Source organism: Mastigoproctus giganteus, chromosome 7, assembly GCF_048544385.1.
Source record: "Mastigoproctus giganteus isolate SK-2022 chromosome 7, ASM4854438v1, whole genome shotgun sequence".
Taxonomy (NCBI): domain Eukaryota; kingdom Metazoa; phylum Arthropoda; class Arachnida; order Uropygi; family Thelyphonidae; genus Mastigoproctus; species Mastigoproctus giganteus.
Genome location: NC_143581.1, coordinates 187,999,346 through 188,027,084, shown reverse-complemented (window position 1 = coordinate 188,027,084; position 27,739 = coordinate 187,999,346). Strand labels below are relative to the sequence as shown.

Genomic DNA, 27,739 nt, shown 5'->3' with positions numbered 1-27,739 from the left:
AAAGTGACTGGACTGCACAATGCGCGCATTTCTAGCCATGAAGCAACTCTTTGGCCAACCTCTCTCGATCATAGTATTTCAGGATTATAGTGGATTACCAGTTATCGTATGGATCATTGCCGTGTTACTCTTAACATGGATTGGAGTTATCTGTTTCCGAATTTATGGATGGGTGAAAACCTTTTCTGCAATTCCAGGTTCCAGAGGAAACATCTTGCTTGGGAATTTATATCCGATATTAAAAATGTGTTTCTCCAGGTTTAAGTTTCCCTCAAATGTGTGTAAGTACCTTTTAAGACTAGAAAGTTCTTAATATCCTTTTTTATGATTATTGAATAAGGTATGATAATAGTATACGATTTTTTTTCTTATTATATTTTGCTTTAAAAAGAATGCAGCCATATGGTTACAAACGGTCTCTATTCGAATTCTGCAAGTTAGGCAACTCTTACAGAAAAACCACGATCGTAGTGTGAAAAGCACTCACTGATGAAAAGCCAACTAGCTATGAAACGGTTCGTCTGGGTGGTGGCGCCCACCGAGAATAAATAACAATAGCCTTTTCTATTAGTGAAGCGTTACTTATTCGAGGTAGTGCAATGCCTGGTAACTATTTGAAAAGGATCAGCACAGTTTAAGATACAGACGAAATGATGCTTTTCACATTATGATCGTAGTTTATTAACTAGGGGGCAAAGCCCTCTAGTTAATAAACTACGATCCCTCTAGTTAATATTATTAATATTAATAATATATGTCCTATTATGTTTTGTTGTCCTCGTGGGTAACACAGTTGGTAGGATCCGTCCTCCGGGGTGGAAAAGACCTGAGTTCGAATCCCGTCGATGATGGGAGGAACTTCTATGGCTGAGTTAGTGGCTGAGTCAACATGACTCAGTTAGTCGATTTCAGGGGAGTGTAGCACGATGTTTTCTCCGGGAACCCGGGTATTTCATCAGCAAACAGAAAACCGACCTCAGTGCACACGCAACTTACAGACAATATACACGGAGTAACATGGCCTTAGTTGTCGATGCTCGTAAAACCCAACAACAACAATCATATTTTGTTATGTTGGGCCTGGAACTGAATGTTGATATTACTACAAACATCGAATTATCTATAATTTGTAAGTTTTTTTACAAATAAAAGTTTATGTGAGTTGTTAATAAGCTGTTAATATGAGCTGTGCCCTTTGACTGAATGAAGAGGCATTGGCATTCAGCAAGATAGGAGGCTGTTAACAGGAAAGTCAGTATCATATGTACTTTTACTTCATTTGCATAAAATATCCAAATTATTTATAATGGGATGTTTGCAGTAATGCATAAATCATTTAATAATTAATTGTAAGAATTTGTTTTTCTGTCCTTTAGTACAGCCATGTATGGTCTGATGATGTGTTCTGGTAAGATTCCTGAAACGTTACCTAATTGCATAGTGCCTTTATTCAATAAAGTTAAATAAACTTAAAAAAACCACATGGTATGAGTGGTTATTGAGAAAGAAAGATTTCATGGAAAATTACCACGTAACGTCATTTCCTAATTATATTAGCAGTAGTATGTTCCCCCACCAAAAGAAGAGGTCATCGACCTACGGAACTGAGAGTAAATCATTTATCCAACACCATGTTCCATAGAGCCAGGCACAAGATGGATCCCTCGGGCAGCCTCTAGTTGAATTTCTGGTAATGCTGCGAAATTGTGTAGGGACAGTAAAGCGTCTTGTGAAAGAAGTAGCTTTTTAGGCATCTGACAATTTCTGGACATTGAGCCAGTCTGACTCGCCTAATGACCATAGTCCAGTAGACCGAATCAAAGGCCCCTTTAAAATTGATAAAGATTGCACTAACGTATTTAGCTAGTGGTTCTTCAACTATTTGAGCAATGTCAAGTAGATCATCTGTACTGGAGCTCCTTACGATAAAGCCTTATTGATTAGAAGCTTATATTCCATGTCCCTATTTGAACCACTTTTTGGATTCTCTTTGGGTTCTCTATTTGAACCACTCTACCAAGGATGGGTAGGAGGGTGACACGTGGTTGGTGCATTGACGTGGTTGATATTGTGAGGATAAGCCTGACATTTCCGTGCTTCACATGGATGGAAAAAAAGCCTCTTCCTGAGACACGAGCAGTTCCCCTGGTTTTGCTGATTAATTGCTTGGGTGACTGGTTCTGGAGCAAATTCATCTTCACGCCACTTTGTAAGGTACCGGATGTCACCTTTAATCATGATGAGTTGATCCTGTGAGTCTTCGTCTGAGATATCCGTGATGGTAATTTGATCTAGTATTTCTTCTGTGATATTGTTTCAGTTGTTGATTTCTAGTGGTCCCCTTTAAATAATACAGTTGATTATGTCTGGTGTACTCAACTTCTGCCTGATCAACTTATGGATGTGTATAAGATAAATTGTAGCTCCTTGTATTGCTTCAACTGTCTCATCAAGCTGATTTAGGATTGCCCCTTAGAATAACGTGATTCAATAAATTCATTTCAATGGGAAAAGGTGACAATCATGTATAAGTGAACCAGGCAGTCTATTAAATTATTTTGTTCATACAATAGTCGAACAACCCCAGATCAGTCAAAGTTGCGTAGAAGTTTTTTTTTTTTCCTTCGGAATATATGGATTTTCAACCAGCAAAACTGGAAACGATCAAACAGAGATTTGATAGACATGATATTATTGATTCTTCAGCATTAGTTTTACTGGATGGAAATTCTCAACTACACAAACCCAAAATAAATTATGCAAAGGCTGTCTGCAAATTGCCTATGTTCTTTAGTCGATTTTCTCTTTCTCGAGAAAAGTTCGAATTTCCGGGAGAAAAAACCACTCTACCTACTGTGCAATTCTACCAACTGTGTTACCCACAAGTGCTTAAATGAAAGTGACTACCAATAATTATTAATTTGGTGTATCTTTTACAGATATCTTTCAATATGAACAAGGATTGATTCAACAATTTCCTAAAAATGGAATACTTAATATTTGGCTGGGCTGGCGACCAATGATAGTAGTCTTTAAGGAGCAGAGCGTTAAGGTACGATTAATTTCCATAACCTTATTATAATTCTCATAACCATTGGTGCTTAAGACACACACACGCATTCATTCACTCAGTGACTTTTGAGCACACTCTTGTATAGTATTAGACGGTATTTTGTTTGTAAATATGTCTTAATAGTAAAGAAATAGAGGACAAACATCAATCTGAAATTATAGAGTGACACGTATAATTTGAAATAATTTTCGAAGGAGAGGTTTGATTTATTTGAAATATTTTTCGAAGGAGATGTTTGCAGAGAAAGAAACAAGAGGGTTAAATATCGTTCCACCCTAGTACTCATCTTTGATTCAAACAGCACCAAAAATATGACAGTTCCCAAACCTATAGTGGGAGAAATAATTCTTTAAATTGATGGTATCCAGAGAGATTTCAAATAAAAAGTATTAGGTACAGGAACAAGAACTATAGTGAACTCAAGTATTCCTTGAACTATAATAACTAGTTTTATCACTACCCGCTTTTTGATAATAATGAATTATGGAAAGCTGAGTATGAAAACCGGCTGATGAAGAGAGCCAAGGATAGGAAAAATATATAATGTCAAAAACTATTTGAACATTATGTATTTTTACTTTATTAGAGCTTTTGATACCATCCCTCAAGAAAGACTGCTTTATATAATGAGAACCGGAACAAATTGGAATTACTGGTACGATCAAATGCTGGATTTCAGCCTGGCCAAATGGTAGGAGACAAAGTGTGGTCATCAGTGATCCGTCTTCATGGTGGAGCAGTCTAACAAGTGACGTCTTCTTATCTTTCTAATTTTGGTAAGTGATATTGATGAAAATTAGGGCGTTCAAGTGAAACTCTCAAAGTTTACCGATGATCTGAGAGGAGATATAAGTTGTTTGGGGAAAAGGCTAATTCTATTAAAATTTTATTGTTTATATCGTTCGAACCTTGTCGCGATTGTTATGGCCATAGAATGAGTGGTAGGGAAATTCAAGTTTTTTTTTTTTTAATTGTGGTAAATAGATAAGGTATTTAGGAAAGGTATATCCTAATATATATATCGCAAACTTTGTAGCGTGGCAGTATTATTGATATGTAAATGATGTGTAAACTATCAAAAAACGTTATGATAGTTTGAGAACAGGGTAGATGCCCTCGAAGGAATTAAATTGGTGTCCCCATCAAGCTCTCAGCTGCCCATATCAACACTAGAGCGTGCATTGGATCATCCGGCAACACAGCGGCAATTCCAAGGCAGAATGCGTTGGTTCCACAGGAGGAAGTTGTCAGTGATTCCATTTGCTAATATTGCTAATGCTACTTCAGTGAAACATGCAATCTATCATGCAGTGCAAATAGTCGGCTTGAAAGGCACATCATGCCTTGATTACAAGACCTTTATTAATTAGGGAGAGTGATGTCATTATCTCTCTCTATAGAAGGCAATGCTTTGACCTCATTTGGAAATTGAAATCTCGTATTGCAACTGCATCCAAAAGACGTTGAACATCTACAGTGCGTTCAAAGAAAGACAAACAGATTACTGACTACGAATCGATGTACGAATACATATCAAGATTGACTTAGAAGAAGTGGACTGCAATATTGGACAACTAGACACTTAAAGAGTAACCTGATTGAGGGGAGTAAGCTGGTGAAGGGGTTGAGTAAAATGAATGAGGAAGATTTTTTTCTGATTAGATGAAACCAGAGAGAGAACATTTCCATTTTCAGGGGATAACAGAAGACTGGAAGCTATTGTAAATCAATCAAATATGTTATCAAAAGTTTTTATTGGGCACATTTTCTGTGTTTTTATTATTTTTATAGGAACTTCAGGAAGAGAAAAATCACAATTAATATTGGACTTTATTTTTTAAATTTTATTATTAATTTTTTTTTTCTAATTCCAGGCAATTCTTAGTCACAGTGGAGCAATAGACAAAGCGGAAATTTATAAAATTCTTAGAAGTTGGTTGGGTTTAGGACTGCTTACCAGGTACTGCTTTTCGTATTTTAAAATTATTTTTTAATCCCTTTTTTAATATAATAAACCCCTTTAGTATATCTACCTCAGAGATAATTTATATTTGGCTACCCCTTTCATTAATTTCCCTACTATTTTACTAACAGTCCTTCTTGTTAACTTAGACTATACTTAATATTTTGCTCACTTTCCTCTATATTCTTCTCTTCTTCTACAGGGAGGTTTCAGGCTTTCATCTTAGGCTCTCCAGGCTGTCGTCTAGGGCTTTCCTTTTTTGGTTTCCTTCATCTGCTTTCTCCTGAATCTGTTTCAGATAATTTTCCGGAACTCTTGGCTCAGATATCTGCACAACTCGCCATTTCTCAACGGGCAGGACCCTAGACAAAGGTGTAGGCTCTTAAACGACATAACTTCGGAGGTACAGCTTGCGATTTCGTTGCTAGGAACGCCGATCACCCGATCACTGCCTTTCGTACCGGACAGGCTTTCTTTCTTGCATGTTTACCTTAATTCGACTTTCCGGGAGAAAAAAAAAATACATGCTACTCCCTCCTCAGACCAACTAACTCAAGCACATTATGTAAAAGGCTCATTTAACTTCCTCGTGTCATTGGGTGCGAAATCGTCAGATGGGAAAATACCTGAATTCGAATCCCATCGATGACGCTCAGTGAGCCCAAGATTTTTACTGCATGGGAAACGTTAAGAAGAGAAAGAAAATATAAAACAAAACAACGTAAATTAAAAGAAATGATAAATAAATAATAAAAGAATATAAATAAATAAAGAATAATTATTCTTTATTTATTCTCTAATAAATAATTCTAATTCCGAGTCCGTTTCAGCTTATAATTTATTCTCTAACTAAAAAAATAAAAATATAAATATAACGAAAGACAAAACAAACATAGGATTAATATAAAGGAAACTATAATTATAAAATAAAATTAGAATTTATAAAGGAAACAGCAGATAGTAATTAATGTGCTTTCCACCTAACGCAGATAAATATCCTTGACTTTTGAATGTCTTCAAATATCAGCCTCAACCATAAGCGAAAGCAACCCGTTTGGGTAATTAACTCAATGGCTAAAAGAAAACTCCCTGCAATCCAGTCTAATCTTCTTCTTTCCCGGAATTTGAATTTATGAACCCTATCCTCTGAACCCTTAGGGTATTCTCAATGATACTGGTAAAAACCCTTGCACCACCTTTGTTCAATTTGAATACCAACTCTACGAAATAAACGCTTAAAAGATTTCCTCAGCCACGCCGAGAAAATCTCCACCACAGCTTTGCAGAGTCCGGGAAGGCTGGACTTAATCCACAGTGCTAAAAGCATATAATCCCTCCTATCATGTATGGGCAGAATTGCAGACACATGCACATTCTACACTAACTCAAGGCATTTGTTCATCATGGTTCTATCTTTAACCAATAAATGGTCAGCTCGATCTCTTTTAATATTTAATCCCCGCATAAACAGTAATGTCATCTCTCTCTACCCTATTAAAATCTGACAACCTATTGGTAGTTTTAATTTGATATCCAACATGTAAAACTGGCTACGCTGACTCTTCTATATTATTTTCAGTGGTGGAAATCAATGGAAGTCGCGAAGGAAAGTCTTAAATCCATTGTTTCATTCGTCAATTCTGGAACAGAGTTTAGCCGTCTTTAGTGAACAATCAGAAATTTTGATTGAAAAATTAGAAGAAGAATTGGACGCAGAATGGGTGGATATATGGGAATATGTTGATTTGTGCATTCTGGATGTCACTGGCAGTGAGTATATTTTACGACAACCCTGTTTTGAATCGATAATACATATAAAATACATTTTATACAGATGACACTTCTACTAGTCTGCATATATTACAGTAAACAGAAATTTTAAAATCGCCATAAATTTGTGGCTGAATACATTAAAAGTGCAACAATATTAACTGAGTTAATTGCTTTTCTAAAATAATTTCATTACGTTTATTATGCGGCCAGAATGCGTTCATTTAAATTAAAGTTCAATATGTCTCAAGGAATAATTCAAATCATAAAAGTTATTTCTTTTTTCAAATTGCTAATAGCATAATGTTATTTTATTTTCAGAGGCGGCTATGGGAATTTCAATTGGAGCCCAGAATGATAAAAACTGCGAATACATTACAGGGTTTAATACGTAAGAGTTTGAATTCATAAGCAGTATATTTGTTTTAATATAACCATTTTATTCATTAATCAATTAAACCGAAAACAAATTAGTTTGTTATTTTAGAAAAAAACGATGTGTTTTGATAGAATGAAAAACCTTTGTAAAATGTGTCCCAATTTTAAATTCCAATCGTTGTCTTGGGAACGTTTAATTCCTCACAGACATTTCACCACAATTTTCTGTGATATTCAAGTTGGATATTCAAAAATTGTTTTGTTAATGTCTGCTAGGTTATATGCTATATTAAAATATTCTATTTTTTATATTTTTAGAATTATGCTGTTGGTATTAAGGCGTTATTTTTATATACAGGTTAAAAGATGGAATTATATATAGAATACCTCAGCCTTGGTTCTGGTTCGACTGGTTGTATTTTCGGACTCCAAAAGGGTGGCGTTTTGTCAAAGCCCTGAAAAGTCTCCTTGGCTTTGTTGACCAGGTCAGTTAGCTGCGAATTTTTTGTAACAAGCTGATGAAGATTTAACAAAATTTAATGTTAATTACTTATTTAGTTACAAGCCGTAAATTTATTGTGTGCACCAGCAAAATGAAGCTTTCATAATTACTTATTAAGCAAGATACAATGCAATACACAAATTTACTCGCTGTAGAATCTTAAAAAAAAACTTTGTATATTCACACTCACCGTTATCGAGGTTGTGGGCTGAACTTGACACTTTCTTGAAAAAGTTCAGCAATTAATCGCAGTAATTTTTCTTCAGGTTATCGAGAAAAGAAAGCAAGAGCATTTTGAATATTACCAGAATGGCACTGTTCATCAAGGAGCCGCAGGAAACGAAAGAAAAGGAACATTCTTGGATCACTTACTGAAACTACACCTTAAAGAAAACGCTCTCACCTTCCAAGAAATATCGGAAGAAGTGCACACATTTATGGCAGCGGTAGGAAATTGCTGTTATTTAATAATATTAACTAAAACAATATAATAATAAAAATATGAAAAAATAAATAAATATTTCCATCCAGATGACAAGTCACTATTTTTGAATGATATTTTTAGAAATTTATAAACTGCTAAGTTTAAGTTTAATTTGTAAATTTCTTTACCCAGGGTTCTGATACAACTGCACATGCTATTAGCTGGTGTTTTTACTGCTTAGGACTCTATCCTGAAATTCAGGATAAATTAGAAGAAGAAATTTTTAGCATATTTGGTGATAATATTGAAGGCCCGATCTCCAAAGAAGATTTGAAAAATATGCAGTATCTAGACTGCATACTTAAGGTAAAATAACTTTTATGGTAATTTAATGGTTCCTTGTCACTCCTTCCTTACTTAGTTTGAGGCAAATTTAGGTGCTTATAGTAATAATAACCAACGTTAATTGTGCATCCTTCTTCTAAGAAATTCAATTTAAATAACACCTTTTAGTGTCCCAAAACATGGAGGCTACCATTTTATTTACTGAGGCCACACGTTGCTGTCTTTAGGTGGGAGAGAATAAACCTCCATACTGGAAAGACTCTACTCTAGAAAGCAAACTTAAAAGTTTGCTTTCTTTCCACTTGATGGAGATGAGAAGAGATAAGACAAGCAGCTGTTTTCTGGGAACCAAATTAGGGGCACACTGAGTGTTGGAGTATTTGTATATCTAGCTCAGACTAGTTCATAATTTAGCAGCGATATATTGGACCTAAAGTCCTTCTATGGTTGAAAACTTTTTCAGGAAATTGGTGAATGTTCTGGTGGCCATCTGTAAGGTTAATAGAGGTTGAAATTTGCGACAGAAAGTAGCATTTTAAGAGTTAACAGTTCACTTTCTCGACATAGCAATGGCGATTTTGGCAAGATCACCCCTTGAGCAAAGGTGATGATCACAAATGTTTAAAATCTTGAAGGGGTCAGAGCCTCAAAATTCCCCATAGGTTAATATGACTGCGATTGTTTTATGTGACGAAGAATGAAGAAGCTTGTGGCGCTATCTGGTTATTTTTACTAATAAAATAAAATAAAGTGTTTTTATTATATGGTGATATTAATGACACCATACAGGGGTGGATTCTCACAAAGAAATTAACATTAAGAGCATGGATTTGTCTGGTGAGAAGGATGGAAAACAATGGGAAAGGGAATAAAAAACAAATTACAGTGAAAGATGGGATGGTTAGTGAGGTGAGGATGGCATGTTCTGTTGAGAAAGATGATCATGCCAATCCACTCCCAAAGAGGTTGATTAGGGATGACTGAGAATCTTACCTCAAAAAGTTCTATAAAGAAGATGACTGCTAAGTATTAAGATAAGGAAACATAAGAAGTCAAAAATTCTTCGTAAACTGGAGTTTAGGAAGGACGAAAGTTGAAGTATGCAGCTGCAACAGAGAGAGAGTGCAGTGAAAGGGAGGTGCTGAAATGAACATAATTGATAAAGAAGCAGAAAAACATGGTATCTGGAGAGCACTGGAATTGTCGATTTTGGTACAGATAAATAATCCATTCCACTCTATATTGCGCGAGTCTCCGGAGCTTTCTTTAGTACTCGCAAGAAAACGATGGTGAATGATGAAGAAGGGGCAACTTCTGTGTATAGCAGTTCATCATGCCCAAAACGGAGAGGGGAGGAGAGAGAGAGAGAGAGAGAGAGAGAGAGAGAGAGAGAGAGAGAGAGAGAGAGAGAGAGAGAGAGAGAGAGAGAGAGGAGAAGGACTATGAATCAGCTGGGTGGTTGGCCAATTTCAAAGAATGACCTGGAGGATCTAGAAATATCCAGAGTCAAACGTAAGGTTGATTTGGACGAGTCTCGCTAACAGAAACAGAACAATTAGTCATGCTCAGTCAATTAGTCATGATCTCAATTTCATGTAGATCCCTTTCATGGGATCTACATGAAAATGAGAACACAGAAAATCCTCTCCAGTCACTGAAATTTAAGAATTTGAACTTGATTAGTTGGAATCACCAGGAATTCGATAATAAATGTGTCTGATGTACAATCTAGAGAGATTGTCGGAGGATCTGATATGATTTAAGATTCGTTCAGAGATTTAGTGATGGAACTGCGGCGGAATATCAAGGAAATTCTCTTTGCCAAATAGAATGGTATTAGTCTTGAGGTAATAGGCGAGACTCTCTCAAGTGTTGGGGAGTGTTGGAAAGTGCGTTATTGAACTTGGAGTTAGTAATGAAAAGCTGAAGTAAGATGTATCGTGCATGTAAGAAACCACTAACAGCTATAAAAAAACAGCTATTAGCTTCAAATCATTTAAGCGGCTTTATAGTGAGGTCATCCAAGAAAGTAACTTTCTAATAACTCTCTTAATCTGCCACATACGAGCGGGTTCATTAAGCATGGATATTTAGTGCATAAGGAAGACTGTCCTCCATATTAAAGCATGATAGGAGTTGTTACTTAAAACAAAACACTTTTGTTTAAGTAGGGATATTGAAGCAGCAGTAAAGAGGAAAATGTATCGGCATAAAGGTGTCAGATTCTCCAATGAAAAGAGATGGGCATCGGCTAGGTTGGATATTCCAAACTAGCCGATGACCATCAGTTAGAAATATTCAGTCTCATTACAACTTGCACTTCAGCAACGAATATTTGTGAGCAACATGTCTCAAGGGTTTAAAGATTTTTTCTTTTAACATCTGGCTACACTTGGCAGTATATTGGGCCTTGAACTAAAACACTGGGGCTTGAGCTAAATCACTACGTTGCCCTCAAGAGGGCAAGGTAGGCGATTTGTAAGGCGAGAAATAGGACTTAATATCATCCTGGCAGGGACAAAACTCGTGTAGAATACCCTAGGTCACCAGCGCTAACAAAGCAGAGAACTGCATATTTTAGTTGTAGTAATGAGCCATTACTTCATGAGTAGTGATGTGAATCAGTAAGTATCTAGAGAGGATACTAACAGTTACTTAAGAATGGTAAGGGCACAACGATCACAAGCTGCGGCGGAAGAAATTAGGTACATGTAATAAGAAACGACTTGATAATTTGCAAACCACAGTTTCTAATCAAGAACCATTCTGAGGGGACAGTTAATCGGCTATGCTCTCTCTCTGCAAGGGGATCATCAGCAATACTGGGCAGAATCCGAGAGCTGCAAGAGCAACATTCAATACTCAAAGTGCGCCCCCCCCCCATGCTCTATATGCTATCGTTGAAATATATTTTGGATACTTTTGTTTACGTTATGTTTCTGGCAGTGCAGCACAGAAACGAGTCCATACCTGATGTATATATATAGATTTCTCAATCGGATGAGAAATATGCCCGTATATGGAATTTCTGAGAATAGCTCATATCTGTTCGCAAGCTTATGATATGTAATCGACCTTGCTCTGATACAAAATTTTAGTCAGTGAACGCGGAATCCAGTAAACTTGTAACCTAGATAGATTTCTATTTGAGTAATTTAAGTCCGGCTGAATTGAGGCCAATGCAGTTGAGGCGTTTTGGTATTAGAGCTGATGAGGAACTATAAATGACGTCAGGTGTAGGAGTAATGGCTCTGCAAATGCATATATGCGATGCATCGATGGCATCTGTGAAACTGAAGCAAACTCGATGATCTCCAATTAAGTGGTGGTCGCCTGAAATAAGTCAATTACAGCGTTAGGTGCATAAAGCAAAAATGAGTTTCCACAGTAGCAGAAGCCTGAGTAACGATTTGGAAACCATGAAATTGAAGCAAGAATATTCCTGGCTTCGTTGACATTAAGTAGACCAAATTACAAACTAAAGTTTCATCGTGAAAGACCCTGGTTAAAACAACAGCAATCAGGATCCACAGGAACTGTTTACAAACTTTTCGAAAAAAGAATCAAATCATTAGTCTTAGTCTGAGATGTTATAAATTCTATCAGGTGGCGTGAAAGTCTAAATTGGAAAGATAGCATGTACCCGATATTTCATAATCTGATTGGAATTCCTAAGGAAGTTTAAAACTGCTGACCGGTGGCAACGCTACTGCCTCTCTTGCTAGCATCCTCACTGTAACGTTATTGCTACACCCGCTAACTTGCGACAAGTCTTGGTCTGATGCCACATGTGATCAGGATTTGGACCGATTCATCTTTACTTGTTTGGCATGACATTAACCTGTAAGCTTCATAGGGGATAGATATTTCATCATGTTCAGAAGTGGCCATGCCTAGCAGAGCTTTTTTCATTTTGCTAATGAATCTTGAGCTCTAACAGTGACTCTAACAATTGTTTGGTGGCTGTATATGGTTCTGTAAGGACCCAAACAGCCCCACAATTGGAGAGAACCCACAACCCCCACAATTGGCGAGCCAGCCAGGATAATTCTGCACAACGGAAGGCTGAGTTCAGAACGACAGGAAAATAGATATACATGTATATATATATATATGTAATCCAGTTGCTGAAACTGATAGAAAAAATTCAGCTGGCGAGCCAGAAAGCGTAAGTTAGAATTATATATGTATTACTGAGTTGATTATTGTTGAATGAATTTTAGATGGAACAGGTAAATAACGGTGGATTTTAGAGGCAAGTATTGATTTAGCATTGAACTGGAAATTATTATTTATGTCCAATTGATTTAATTAGTGAGACTTATTGGGTGTTGAAATTTTACTAATTGATTATTGATCAAGCAGGTAAATGTTAATGGTAAATTGAATTAGATTATCTAATATAGTTAAAGAATTGTAGAAAGATTAATCGGCAGACGTATTAATTAGTTAAAGTTGATAGCTAGAGATTAATAGATATAAAACAAAAATGCCAAGAAAAGGTAGGAAACGCGGTGAGGATTGCGAAAATTTTGGGGGCCACAGTGACGAACATGAAGGCCAAGAAAAACCAGAGGTGAGAATAGTAAGCGGGGTAGCAAAGGGGTCAGGACAAATCAAATATAGCAAATATTTGAAACCATTTAAGGGGGAATCAGGTGAAAGAGTGGAAAAATTTATTAATAAGTTAAAGTTAATTAAGGATAAGGAAGAGCTAAGCGATATGGATGTCATAACTATAGGGGAATTTAAACTAGAAGGACAGGCATTAGAAAAATACAGGCAGGCTACAGTGGCAGAAGAAATAATAACGCTCCACAGATTCACTGAGACATTAAGAAAATTATTTGGGAAAAAGAATGACTTGCTAACAAGCGTAGGAAAATTGGGGGGATACACGCAAACCACTCGCGAAACAGTAAGCGAATTCCACCAGCGCCTCCTAAATTTAAAACTAAACACAGAAACATCGGAATCGGAGAAACAGGCATTCGAAAAAATACTAACTGGGCAGTTCATCACAGGGCTCAGGCACAATTTTAAAAAAGAAGTACTAAGAAAAAATCCAGAAACATTAACAGAAGCGTACACCCACTCATTAGAGGAAGAAAGGCTTGAGAACTTTAGCAAAAATACGGGGGCAAGGGAAATAAACGCAATGACCGACAGAAAGCAGCCTGAAACAGGAAAGGAATCAAGGGAATGGGGAAGCGAAATCGAAGGGTTAGCTAAACATTTAAATAGCATCGAAAGAAAGATGGAGTGGATGATGGAAAGGCTCTCTTTAAGCAATGATGCTAGAGAAAATCAGCAACAAACGGAAGTGAAACAAAGATTGGGTACAGTTTCACGAACAAATGAGGGAGGAGACAAGGACGGCGGTCGTAAATGGTGTTATAAGTGCCAGAACTCAGACCATTGGACCCGCTACTGCAAAGTGAAACAGGGTGCTAAAGAAAGCTGGGAAAGGGAAGAGTATTGGGAACGAGACAGGTACCCACACGTAAAAAACCCCAGAAACATGGACAAGCACAGGGAGGAAAGGCATTGCACAAAACAAGGGGGGTATCAGAATGAACGAGAGCGCATTAACAATGCCGTAGTCAAGAGACATGGATCTTTTAGACATGCCCGCTGCGGGAGGCCATCATTACACTTAAACACCGCCAAAGGAAAGGCCATATCTTTAGGTGCGGTAAGTGCTAATGGCAGTAGAAACGACCTATTATATGTGAGAGGCAGCTTAGGAGGGGTACCAGGTAAGTTTCTGGTGGACACAGGAGCCTCGAGGTCTATTTTAATGTGGGACTACCTCATTAGATACTGCAAAAGGCCGAATAAGGGAGATATAAGATGTTGCCGCGATTTTCTTGTGGAGGGGGTAGGTGCTGGAGAAATTCACACCGATTATATTGTCAGAGACAAGGTAAGAATACAGGGGTGTGTTAACTTGGTGGCCCATTCATATTTTGTGGCAAACAGAATAAACAGTCGTCGACACGACGCAATACTAGGCACGGACCTACTAAGGAAATTAAGAGCCAAAATAGATGTGAGAAATGGCCGCATTACCTTCGGCAGTAATACCCAGGCGAGCCCAAAGGTAGACAGGAGGCGAAAGGCAGGCGGCAGAGCCCAGTATGAGCCAGAGAAAGGGGAAACTCCAAAGAAAGCTAGTGGGAAAGAATTAGAAGGGTGTAAGGCAAGCACAGATAATAAAGTTCTGGTTACACAGAACAAATGGGAATTAAATAAGAACACCAAAACAAATAGGAATAATGAGGGAAAGTGCCAAGAGAAGGGGAGGGCGTTACACGTGGGAGTTTTGGAAACGAGAGAAAGGGTCGGTTTACATACAGGAGAGAAAACACATGAAGGGGGAGAGAATGGCGGTGATGAGAAGGATCGCAAAATAAATGGAGCAACAGAAATTAAAGGAATCGAAGGATTGGGAAATTACAGAACTGAAGTTTCCAGTGAGGAGAAGGCACACAAACTGAAGGAAATAAACAGGATGCAGCAAATGTATCTAGGAGCAGTATTCGACGAAAATATAGGATGGGAGTAGTTAATGAAGCTTAATATAAGTTTAAGCAATGTCTGGTATATAAGTGTAATTAGAAAATATAGAAAGGCAATTAGAGGAGATTGGCTGTCGATAAAGTGGATCTGGGATAAGGTCATATCCGTCTGAGGACAGAAAGAAAAAAAAATTATATGTGGAATAAAATTTTTTTAGGGGAAGAGCAATGCTATGTAAGGACCCGTCCTTACATTAATTAATAAAATTTGTTAAATATTATGTGAATTTAACTGTAATACGAATAGTGGTTTTCTGGTAAAAACAACATGGATTAAGAAACACTGGAATTCAAAAATACCTTCCAGTCACTCTCTGTTTAGTAGTAGCTTGTTTGTATAGAAGTTCTTTGACGAGTCAGTGAAAGTAATATACCATGACAAATCCCCATTAAGACAGAGGCAGATGCACCATAGTAAGGGCCAAGAGTGCTTAAGCTGGCCCTTTTAAAAATTTCTCGGTGGAACGCTATTAGAGGTGGGCGACGTCACCAGGTGTGCGCGCGTGAGGTCACGGGAGGAGCTGTGACGCTTCTCAGCTGACCGGAACTTCCGCCTCTCTTTCTAGATTGTTCTCTTATATTCTAGGCCACGGAAGTTGGGACACAAAGAGTAAGGAAGACCCGCCCACGGAAGAGGAGAGGAGACAAATGAGAACACAGGAAAAAGGATGTGCAGATCTCCTATTGGCCAGGAAGAAAATAGAGGGAATTTTGAGAGGGAGATTCAGAGAGAAGCTTGCGTGGCATTCTGGAAACGTTTTCGTGAGATTCGGAAGAAGTTTTCGGAGGAGTCGGAAGAAGTTCACGGAGCGGTCTGGAGAATGAATTGAAGGAGTTGGAGAACGATACTAAGCAGAGCAGTAGTCTAATTTGGGTGATAGCTGCAGACCTGAGGTAGATGGAAGCAGTGATAGAAATTCTTGTATCCCGACAGCCCGTAGGAATGTTCACCTGTAAACATGGAAGCCGTAGTGAAGGAGAAGGAAGAGTCACATCTTGAGAATTATATAGGCAAAGCCAGTCGAATGAGTGGTCGAACCATTGACCTATTCGAAAATCCCTCTGTCCACGGAAGAAAAAATGCTGACCTGTAAAGAGTATGCAACACTGATTGATCCCAGCCGTGCAGTATCCGGTAGGGAAACACCGTAATCACCGAGACCCCCATATGAGCGCCCCCGCATTCCAGTACCTGAATGACCGATATGAAAGGAAGCCGAGCAGGGAGGAAAGTTCCAGGCCAAACACGTAAGTGCTAGAGAGTTTATCGACATAGGTGTACTTAATTTATTAAGGAGAGGACTTTAGGAGAAATAGATATATATAGTAAGGAGGGAGGTTTAAGTAATGAATATATGAATAAAAGTGTAAGGTATTTAAGACGGACGTAGCCTATAATTTGAAGTGAAGCTCCTCATATTAATGCTTGCTGGAAGGAGAGGGTATAATAGATAACTGAGAATTGTTTAATGTTGGGAAATGTTTTTATAATATGTACGAAATTGAAGGTTGAAATTTCAATTTATTATAAGTAGATGTGTGGAGAGTATTTCTGATTTAAGTAGGGGCTAATTAATAAGTGAAATATAACGGTATAGAGGATTATCTGTTCTGAAGGGTAATGTTAAATTGAATTGATTAATATTTCCTGTTGACCTGATTGCAGAAAGGGTGTCTGATTGAATAAATGCAATTTTCTTACAAATTGAGACACGAACTCTGAAGGTTTTTGTGAGCCAGTTCATTGGCTGGTAGTTGTTGATTTATTATACAGACTGTTCAGAAGAAGAGTGGGAAGAATCTATGTAAAGTGTATTACACGACCTATTGAAGTCCCTGTAAAGAACATGAAGAGACACTAGGACATAATGAATAATAATAATGTGTATTGGAATAGGATATCAGATGATGAAACAATTGAGTTTGAACAAGATATTTACACATATAAAGGTTAATGAAATAACAAGTCACCAGCCAAATATAGTTTGACCAAATACTATTGCTAATTTCTGTATGATATGTTAATAAACATTGTTTTATTTTACATTCATGTGTTGGAGTCTGTCATTCCGAAACTCAGCCAATCCGGTAGAAAAATACCTAAAATAATTGGGGTCCCCTTTGGGTCTGGTAATCTTCTGAGAACAAACAAGTCAGATGCTAAGTGGGAGGATTGGACTACGGGGATATACATATAAAAAAAAGGGGATAAATTACAATAATTAAAATATAAAGAAAATTAGGGCAACCAAAAGAAAAACAATAATACCGCCCTCACAATTGGCGCCCCAACCAGGGATAAATAGCGCTAGATAGTTTAAGAGAAAAGAGATAGTACACAATACCCCCCACCCCCACAGTTCTTTGTGCTGCAATGGCCAACATGTTTCCTGTGTTGTAATCTTCCTAATGAGGTTGCCATTATAAATCTCGGTGCTCTAATACAGGGGTTCAGCGTGCCTTCCTACTGTGTTCTCATCTTCCTTAAGAGGTATTTGCGGCTCATTTTTTTGCATTCATTCGCTTTTTGTGCAACGTTAGTTACTGCCATCATCAATGTGTTGCTGTGTAGTCAGTCACCTTGGAGCTCAATTTTCTGCTCTGAATGAATGGCTTCTTTTCAAATGTTGAGTGCCGTTGCTATTAAGTGCTACTCATTTGCGCTTGATGTCCTCATTCAACGATCATAGCTCGTTGAATATGGACATTTTTAACTCGATTAACGAGGTTAATTGAGCTCATTGTGCTGCACTCATACTTGGGTATTATGGTTGAAATACAGAAGATTACTCTAGTACAACTTCAGGATAGTTCCTGGTTAGGCAAATATTTCTGATATTATAATGCAATATGGATTTGATACATAATCTCAACTTTACTCATTTTTCAAGCGGACTACATTATTGACATGATTCATGACCCAAACTCTGGACTATATCGTGAACCTGACTTCTCTTTTTTTATTGCTAACTCAGTTTCCGTGGGACTCTTATATAAATAATAAAACGCTTAGGATGATAGTAGTAGATGGTCTGCCTTCAAGGGGCAGGAAATGAAACTAGTGAGGTTGTATATATTCTTGCTCCACTGGGCATAGAGGCTGATCATCTAACACAAACCAACAGCCACCAAGCAGACACGTTCACCACTTTACTGATTAGCTTTGCCGAGTACAGTCTTTTCGCATGCACAAGGTCGGATTGGCATAGTCTTGCCTGGAGCTGCCTTAGCATCTGAAATTATATATGAAAATTTAATATTTATATAATAATTTATAAATAAAAATATATTAATTGAGGCGTTGTCATGGGAAAGATAGTAAGTTCCAAAAATTCGACTTTTCATTTTGTGTATGGAAAAGGTAGTAAATTGCCAATGCCAATAGGACAGAGAAAGTAGTTAGTCCATAAGTAATACAGAACAGGTTGAAAACGTTGCCGCTAGATGCCTCTTGTGTCAAGTACACGGCAGTTGGCGCAGAGAAGGTCAGAACTTCCTCACGCCATCCATAAGGATTCCCGATGAATTTCCCGACTAACGACATGGAAAATACGATGATCCCGCTTCAAGTAAGCAATATAGTTTACCCTCAGACAGTGGTCATGTGAAAATATGCAGCAGATCGTTCAAAGACATGTTAGGGCTACCGGACAAACGTGTTTATACTTCGATAGAAAAGAAGAAGAAGGGGGAAAATATTTTTAAAAACCACCAGGGGGAAAACCCTAACTCACAAGGTAAAATACACTGAGGAGGATAAACAGCGTATCAAGGTTCATATCATATCATTTCCTACTGAATAAAGCCATCATTATTCTCGGCATAAATCATCAAACATCATCACCAGAATAAAACAAATTGCGCAGTTGGGCCCAACAAGTTTGCCTTGATTTCAAAGAAAGAATTACATTTAAGAAACGCAGAGAAGGTTGCGAAAACTCTCAACTACGACAACACGATGTCACGAATGCCCTCAAGCGCAACATGTACATTGAGCATGGTCATGCAACAGGTAATTTTTACTCCTACTTTAACATTCGAGTATGTTTTATAGCAGGCAGCTTTCAAATTACAACTTCTGCCTGCACCTTGGCGAAACAGGGCAAAGTTTTACGTGCTTGTGGCAAGAGGGCATTGCTGGTCGCGGTTGGACCAGCAATCGAGGTCGAGGTCGAATCTTGGGTCCTTTGCCACTGAACGTGATAAAATTTTAAACACGGCTCCTCTTATAATCATCACCCTCAGCTGGATTAGACTCCCAAGAGCCCATTTCCCTATAATTAAAACGAGACAGTCATTTAATGACATGGAAATGTGGAAGGAGCATGAAATCTTCAAAAAAGGACAGTCGTTCAAGGTCATCACCAATTTGTAGAGCTTACAACCCCTTGGAAGAAGACCAGTCATCAATGAGGCCAAAAAAAAAAAAGGCCTCAATTGACATTTTAAATCAAACTTTATAAATAAAAATATTTTTAAATAATAATTTATAGATTATCAACACGACTGTTCCACACTACAGAATTAAAATAATATTCATGTTTTAGAATAATCTCCTGTACACAGTTTCACATTCATAAAAAAATGTCGATCTCTTTTTTATTCCGCAGGAAACACTGCGACTTTATCCACCTGTATCGCATATTGCTCGCTACCTCACCGAAGACGTCAAAGTCAGTAAGTACATCCAGAAATCCAAAAATTACATTAGAAATTAATTCGGACAAACTAGGAAATAAATAGATTTCACTGATCTCAATTTTAAAAGTATTCTTTGCAGTCATTTGGTTAGTTAGCGAGAAATATATTTTATACAATAAGATGTTTACTGCACTTAGATATTTTGTAGCAACATATTTGGATCTTTTTAAGCTACAATAAGAAGGTATAAATGATTTTCTTACAGATGAGTATATAATTCCAAAAGGAACGGAGTGCTTCGTCGATATTTTCGCACTTCATCGAGATGGTGAAGTCTTTCCCAATCCCGAGATGTTTGACCCAAGTCGCTTTTATCCAGAAAACACCTCTGGTCGTCCTCGGTATTCGTACATTCCTTTCTCTGCTGGTGTAAGGACCTGCATTGGTAAGAGTTGAGTTCATTTATTAAACAAGTAAGATTGTTACAGAACTGAGAAGCCTTATAATCAGGACTCGAAAACCTACTGCTACGGTTAAAAATCTTATTTATTTTTTTTAATTTGATTTAAATGGATAATATTCTCTCCAGCTCTGTCTTTTGATTTCTCCGCAAATCTCTAAAAGTATATTGCAACTGACGTATATGCATTCCACATTGACTGGAACTTTTGGGTTGGTCACTCACACACTAGTAAGACTTTTGTGGATTTATTGGATGATTGTTTTCTGCAGCAGCATGTTCGAGAGGCAACCAGAGAAAGTAATACTCTTCATCTGGTTATCAGCAGTGATCATTCGTGTATTAACAATTTGCAGATAACGAACCACTAGGTGGCAGAGATCTCAGTGTACTGATGTGGGACTTAAAGATATAATTACCATCAGGGGTAAAGGAAAGGGTTTTTGCTTCTGTAGAGGTGAGTACAGTGTCTCAGACAGTTTTTAAATTCTGTACAGTGGGATCAACTGACGATGTTACCAACAGTAAATTCTAAGTGGGAAGCATTCAAGGAATTAATCGTGGAAGCTACTAAAAGGTTCATACCTATTAAGAAATATTGTTCAAGGTTTAGGCCTAAATGGTTATCTAATGAGCTAATGAGACTCGTGACAGAGAAGAAAAATGCATGGGATGCATATAAATTATCAAGCGACTCAGAAGCCTATGGCAGATATAAGCTAGTCTGTAATCAGGTCCCAAAGGAGGTTAGGCAGGCGAAGGCAGATTACGAGAAATCCTTGGCAAAAGATGCTAAGAAAAACAGCAAGGATTTCTTTACTTATATAAACTCTAAAAGGAAGGGCATGAATCTGATTGGTCCACTTGACATCGATGGTTCGACTGTTGATGATCCTGCTCAGATAGCAAACAAACTGAATGAGTATTTTGCATCTACATTCACACATGAGGAGTTATTAAGGTTTGAAAATGCCACAAGATTATCAAATTGTAGCGGGATACTTAAATGATTTTGTAATAACCGAAAGCAAAGTGGAGGAGAAATTGTTGAAGTTAAACATAAGAAAGGCAACTGTGGTGGATGGGATCTATCCAGTTATATTAAAGGAGGCGGCAAAGCAACAAAGAAAACCCTTAACCATAATTATGAGAGCATCCTTGGACTCAGTGGAGGTCCCCACGGACTGGAGATTGTGCAAATGTATCCCCAATTCACAAAGGGGGATCGAAGGGTGACACGAGTAATTACAGACCAGTTAGTTTAACGTCTGTTCGGGGTAAAATAATGGAGTCACTGGTTCAAGATTCAGGATCATCTAGACAAGACTGTAGCAATAATTCAGACACAGCATGGGTTTGTTAAGGGAAACTCTTGTCTGACGAATTTGATAGGATATTATGATGTGGTTACAAAGGAACTGGATGCAAAAAATAATTTTGATGTCATATATTTGGATTTCAGGAAAGCTTTTGACACTGTTGAGCATGGAAGACTATTGTACAAATTGGAGCAGAATGGTATTAAGGGTAAGTTGCTACAATGGATAAAAGGATGGTTGAGTGGGAGTAGACAGAGGATGGTAATCAATGGGTGCTGCTCTTCGTGGACTAATGTTATTAGTGGAGTCCCACAGGATTCGATGTTGGGTCCACTGTTGTTTTGTATATTCATCAATGATATTGATGAAGGTATATCAGGCTTATTATCGAGGTTTGCAGATGATACAAAGGTTGGCAGGGTTGTTAATGACAGTAATGGCAGTGTGCTACTCCAAGAGGATCTAGAAAGTTTGGGCAGATGTGCTGAGAAATGGCAACTGAAATTTAACCTTGACAAATGCAAAGTACTGCATATGGGTAGAAGTAACCCCAGAGAAAGGTACCAACTGTGTAGTATTACACTTAAGGCGGTAGAAAATGAAAAAGACCTGGGAGTAATTGTGCAGACAGATATGAAGTTTTCTGAGCAATGCAGACAGGCTGCCAGGGCAGGTCGTGGGGTTTTGTCAATGATATATAGGAATTTTTGCTAGCAGGGAAAAGCAGGTGATTGTTCCTCTGTATAAGGCAATGGTCAGGCTACGCCTTGAGTACTGCGTACAGGTCTGGAGGCCTCATTTTAGGAAGGATGTAGATTTTCTTGAGCATGTACAGAGAAGGGCGACAAGATTGATGAGGGGAATGAAGGGATCCTCTGACCAAGAGAGGCTTAAGTTCTGCAAATTGCAGTGGCTGGAGACTAGGCACCTGCACGGTGATCTGATTGAGGTGTATAAGGCCTTGAATGGGTTGAGCACGCTGAATTTTGATGGTATTCTTCCTCTTGCTCAGATTACAAACCTGCAGGGGCATAAATTCAAATTGAAGAAAGACAGTTGTAGAATAGATGTAGAATAGATGTTCGGAAATTTGCCTTTAGCCAGCGGGTGGATAATTGGTGGAACAAACTTCCATCTGTAGTTGTGGAAGTTGATAGGTTGAATAAATTTAAGGAGGAACTGGGCAGGCGTTTGGAGGAAATGGTGTGATTTTTTTTTTTTTTTTTTGTTGATGCTGCTTAAGCTTGCTTTCTTGCATCACATGCCACATCTACTACTACATAAAACGGTTGAACAAAATTCCAGAATTCGGTTCCTGTCATTACAATTATTTAAGTGCTATGTCCTACTCTGTAATTACTCAAATGTTGACTACTAAGATTGTTTCACTAACAGATACACAAGAACAAGGATGTCAGAAATACATTTTAAATTATCAAAACCATTTTCAAAATGCTCATCTCCAAATTTATCTCGTTTAAATAAAATATTGCAAATGCCACCAAGAAACTGGAAAGTTCCTTTGTGTTTATCAAAATATTTTGAAACGACATTGATAAGATAAATTTGCTATATAGGCAAGCTCCATTAATCTCTTTGTTGCCAGTCTATAGAGTTTAAATCTTCGCAATAAGTGGCTCAATCTATTTCTGCGTTAATAGTAAATATTGGCTTGCAACTGCCAGAAGAAAATTTCATGAAAGCTTCTAATTGAAAATAATAGTGTAATCTCTTATAATAAACTGCATACAGGAATATTACAATTAATATTTAATTCTAATAAGAATATATTTATGGTTTAACATATGTAAGGCCAATAATTATTCTAATTATTATGTATCATTCAGTGATATCAAACATGGGACAAAATGAGAAAAAAAAATGTATTTATCGTATGCAAAAATAAAATTGTTTCTTACTGACAATTTAATTATTAACCAATGAATTCATGGGCAAAATTAAACTATTCTACCTCTGTCTGATAAAAGGTTTGATCCATTTTATCTGATACATGTTTCCATTATGTCTGAATTAAAACCGTTTATGAAGGACACATAAAAAGTTTATTTCTAGCTGAAGTAATTGATTTTAAAGCAGATTGTTGTACATTTAACACTGAAATGCTTCAACATGAAAAGTTACTTAAAACAATTTAAGTGAAAATAAAAAACTGGAGAAAGCACGTGACTTCAGGAATAAACACGTAGTGTTTATTTTAAAAGTAAATCCACATTACTCGCGTTAAGTACCACCTTTCCAAATAACGATCGTCGGTGTAATCCTTAAAGGGCACTGGTGGAGAAATGAAGCGGGAGTCACTTGTGGAGTGGATGTTATACAACTGGAAGAAGTGATCGTTTGTATTTCAAATGTTCAATTTGTCAAATTCCATGTTTGAATATAGAGTGCCATTACTGGTGAAAAATCCTCCTTACATATACCATCGAGCAAAGTGGTTTTTTTTAATGGTATTCGAAACACAATCTTAAAGTGAAAAATATGTTGAAAACTTGGCTAACACTAATTGTCCACGGTGCAGTTTTCAATATAGTGGTTTTAATGCATACTTGAGGATCAATTGGTAATAAAGAACACGAAAGAAGACGAAGTGTTCTTAAACATAACACTTTATACGACATTAAACAAACAATTTTGGAATCTCCAATCAAAATCTCAACGAGAATTCAAAAGAGGATCGCATAATTTAAGAAAACTCCTCAAACTTTTTTCATATTGCCACATTATGCACGAGTTTCAATTTCAGGATAATGTTAAAATACGGTTCTGCCACTGATTTAAAAGTTTACTTCACCGTTGAAGGTATCGAATATTTTTATAAACATTATTTCATTGATGAAGAGTGATTTCACCTTAGCTTCAATGAAAATCGGAGACTAGGAAACGCAGAAAAAAAGCCACAAATGTTTAACGAGACCCACTACATGCCCAAACATTCGGTGTTTTATGTGACATGTCTCGAAGCAAGATAGTTTGTATTTTGAATAAACTTACCTCTGATGTTTACCAAGGCATCTGAATGTAGTTTATTTCATTGCTAGAGAAAATTAAAGGGGCAACAAGGCAACGTGGCATTCCTCAAGTTCACATAGTGAAATATTGCAAGGGGTTTACAGGAATCAAATCATATCTCAAGTACTTAGGCCAGCAAAGTCCACGGATTTAACATCCCCAGACTTCTTTTTATGGGAGTTATTAAAATAGAAGGTATTTGAGAACAATCCACAAAGCATTCAGCAGCTCAAAGAGAGCGTTGAAAATGTAGTCATGAGGGTATCGACACAAACTCTTTATCGAATTTCTCCAAACATGATCAAAGGAGTGAATTTATTTATTTACTAACAGCAGAGGAAGGACTCTTCTAGCATTGTTTATAACCTACAATTTGTTAATTATACTGACAATAAGTTGTATTTTCATTGTATTTTATCGAGAATGAATTATATGAGAAGTGAACTTCCAATGAGAAGTGCATTATATTTTCATTTGTCACTGAAGATACTATTTAAATTTTTAAACTGTATTTATGTCGAAGTATTCTTCTTTATAAACTTTTTCAAAAATTTGTGGATGCGTACTCTTATCCATGCTTAACTAAATTATATAAAAAAATCCGGTCAAGTGAGAGTTGCATTCAATAGTTGTATTCTTTATCGATAGGACAGCAGATGGGGATGATGGAAGCAAAAATCGTCGTGACGAAGGTAATTCAACATTTCAGACTCCGTTCACTCGATTCCCGTGATAAAATCCCTCTATTATCTGAAGTAACCCTTCATCCAGCAGTGCCTCTCCGATTGCAGTTGAAGAGGAGGAGGATTACTCTAGGAATCTAGTCATCGAAGTATAGGCTGAAATACACTACCCTCCGAAAGGTATCAGGAGAACTCTTTTTTATACAATCCATTGGGCCTTCTGCATGAAAAATGATTCAGAACTCCCCCCACGACAGCAACTAAGAACTTAAGACAAATAGGGGCTGAGGCCTCTCTGAGGTTCTACAACGTCCACTAGCATGGGAGAGTGGCAAATGATAAGACAAACATCGTCAACCGCATTAAGTGTTTGGTGATATCTCGCCTTCCATGGGACAAAGAACACTAATTAGTCCACAAAGCAGTCTAAATCGATTCTATGGAGTAACGGTACACAATACATCTATTCTGAGCAAATGAGCAGGTAATGGGTGGAAGATGCTTGAAGATCTCTTTGCTGCCAGTATAAATTCTGCTATAAATGAATTTCGGAGGAGTTAGTGTTATGGTGTGGGATTGTTTCTCGTGGTGGGGCCAGGACTTTTAGTAGTTCTGCAAGGAACAGTTAACACTGACGCCAACGTTCACATTTTGAACAATTTCGTGTGCCTTGCGATATGGTAGAGTTTTGGAACGGATCCCTGCTTTTTCATCAGGATTATAAACTGCATCATATCGCCTGTGCTAGTCGAGAACAGTTCATGGACTCGAATAAGTTGAAACGGCCAGGACAAAGTTCTGATATCAACCGTATGGAAAACTTAATGGTCAAACTGAACGTCTGTGGTGGACCAGTCTAGTACATCTTACATCAGTAGTTCAAGTTGTCAATTTTCTTCTGGAGCAATAGAGCAGTACATTGTCCATAGTGGAAACCAACCCAAGTGGTTGGAAACTGCATACCAAAATCTTGTTACAGCAGTAATGTCCATGTAAACCGACGTGCGTTGGATATTTTTTGGATGGTAGCGTATTTTGTTTACAGAATTTACCTTTATGATGAGCGAAAGATGCAGTGATGTTTGTTGGTTATTTGTTATATTTGAGGTTATAAAACTGTTCACAGAATTGCCTCAATTACGAAGGGAACATGTTTGAGATTTTTTTAAATTTTATGTAATAAAAAGCTTGTTAAACTATTTTCATTTATTTTTCACAGCAATTAACACATATTAATTGTATTATTGATATATTTTGAAGAAATGATAAAAAACTCAAATTTCACAAAAAAAAAAAACCAACACCGGAGAAATTTAATTTGTTTTGAAATGTAACTTTTATGAGTGTTAATAATTATGAAACAGCCTTCAGAAAACATAACACTTTTTATTCATAACACGCGTACCAGGTCGTCCACACGGTAGAACATTTGTAATCGCAGTACGTATAAAACAGAAGAACATATTTCTCTGATTCGATTACTGTCACTGAGATTGTTTAAGTGTCCATGGTCCTACTCCGAAATTACTCATGTATTGTCTACTAAGTTTGCTTCAGCAACAGATACATTGGATTAAGGGTCTCAAAATATATTATAAATGATCAAAACCTTTTTGGAATATATGTTTTTCAAGATATTGGCCTGCAATTTCGCAGCTGCAACGATAAATCGTAAATCGCTGGAGTAGTCTTCACCAGCAATCAAGATTATAATATTAACAAGACGTTAAGGAGTTCATTTTAAAATTAAGTAATGCTAGCAAACGAATAAATAATATTGTAAATTGAGATATTATGAACAAAATTGTAATAATCTCTAACGGATTAGCATGGCTGTTTATCACATTGAAACAAAGTCTTCACTGTCGGGTTCATCTTCTGTTGAGACAAAAGTAGTTCGTTCAGTAAAATCTGATGGAGAGAAATCGTCATCTTCAAACTTATCTGGATTAAATGGAAAAATATCAAATGCAAAATCCTCTGTAATCCAATGCAATTTTTTAATAGTTTTATTAAATCTCTGTCATTCTTCTCAGTATATTCATAACTAAGCTCCATTAGCCTCTCGTGGATAGCACAGTGGGTAGAATTGCTGTTGCCCCAACGCCGGGAGGAAACGACATGCGTTTATGTCCCGATCACGAGGAGAGGAATTTGTATGGGCCTTTTTCACCACATGGCTCAGTTAGTCGATTTCAGGCCAGGGTAGCATGGCTTTTGATCATGGAAGATGAAAAATGATCATGATCATTTTTCATTTTTTTCATCAAACATCAAAATTTGTTTGATGAAAAATGATGATGATTATTTTTCATCAGACAAACATAAAATGGACTATAGAGCATACGCAATTTTTAGACAGTATAGACGGAATAACATGGCTTGAGGTGCTGATGCTCATAAAACGATACTACAAAAACAACTACAACAACAACTCCACTTCCAGTCCTTAGAATCTAAAATAATTTTGTAATATCTTTTATTATACAGTATATAGTAATATAAGTATTATTCAATTCGATGGTTTTATATACGTAAGCCTAATAATTAGTCTAATCGTTGTAACCATT

General features: G+C 37.1%; 1 protein-coding gene across 2 annotated transcripts; it reads left to right on the top strand.

The window, feature by feature from the left end:
• On the top strand, nt 1-26,257 carry LOC150083467 (cytochrome P450 4V2-like). Of its 2 annotated transcripts, XM_090378014.1 has the most exons (11): nt 1-281; nt 2,940-3,052; nt 4,948-5,033; nt 6,616-6,806; nt 7,128-7,197; nt 7,543-7,669; nt 7,953-8,132; nt 8,303-8,476; nt 19,647-19,713; nt 19,943-20,122; nt 25,135-26,256. In XM_090378014.1, exons 1-11 carry the CDS (start codon nt 20-22, stop codon nt 25,308-25,310), a joined length of 1,626 nt encoding a protein of 541 aa, XP_090234140.1. In that variant the 5' UTR covers nt 1-19; the 3' UTR covers nt 25,311-26,256. The 2 variants fall into 2 exon arrangements, with proteins under 2 accessions (XP_090234140.1, XP_090234141.1); XM_090378015.1 differs by lacking the exon at nt 8,303-8,476 and having other exon boundaries at nt 25,135-26,257.
• The last annotated feature ends 1,482 nt before the right edge of the window (nt 26,258-27,739 follow it).

Coding starts and splice junctions, on each gene's coding strand:
- LOC150083467 (XM_090378014.1), top strand. CDS start 20: ATGCGCGCATTTCTAGCCATGAAGCAACTCTTTGGCCAACCTCTCTCG. Junction 5,034..6,615: donor GGTTTAGGACTGCTTACCAG/GTACTGCTTTTC, acceptor TATTATTTTCAG/TGGTGGAAATCAATGGAAGT. Junction 7,198..7,542: donor TACATTACAGGGTTTAATAC/GTAAGAGTTTGA, acceptor TTTTATATACAG/GTTAAAAGATGGAATTATAT.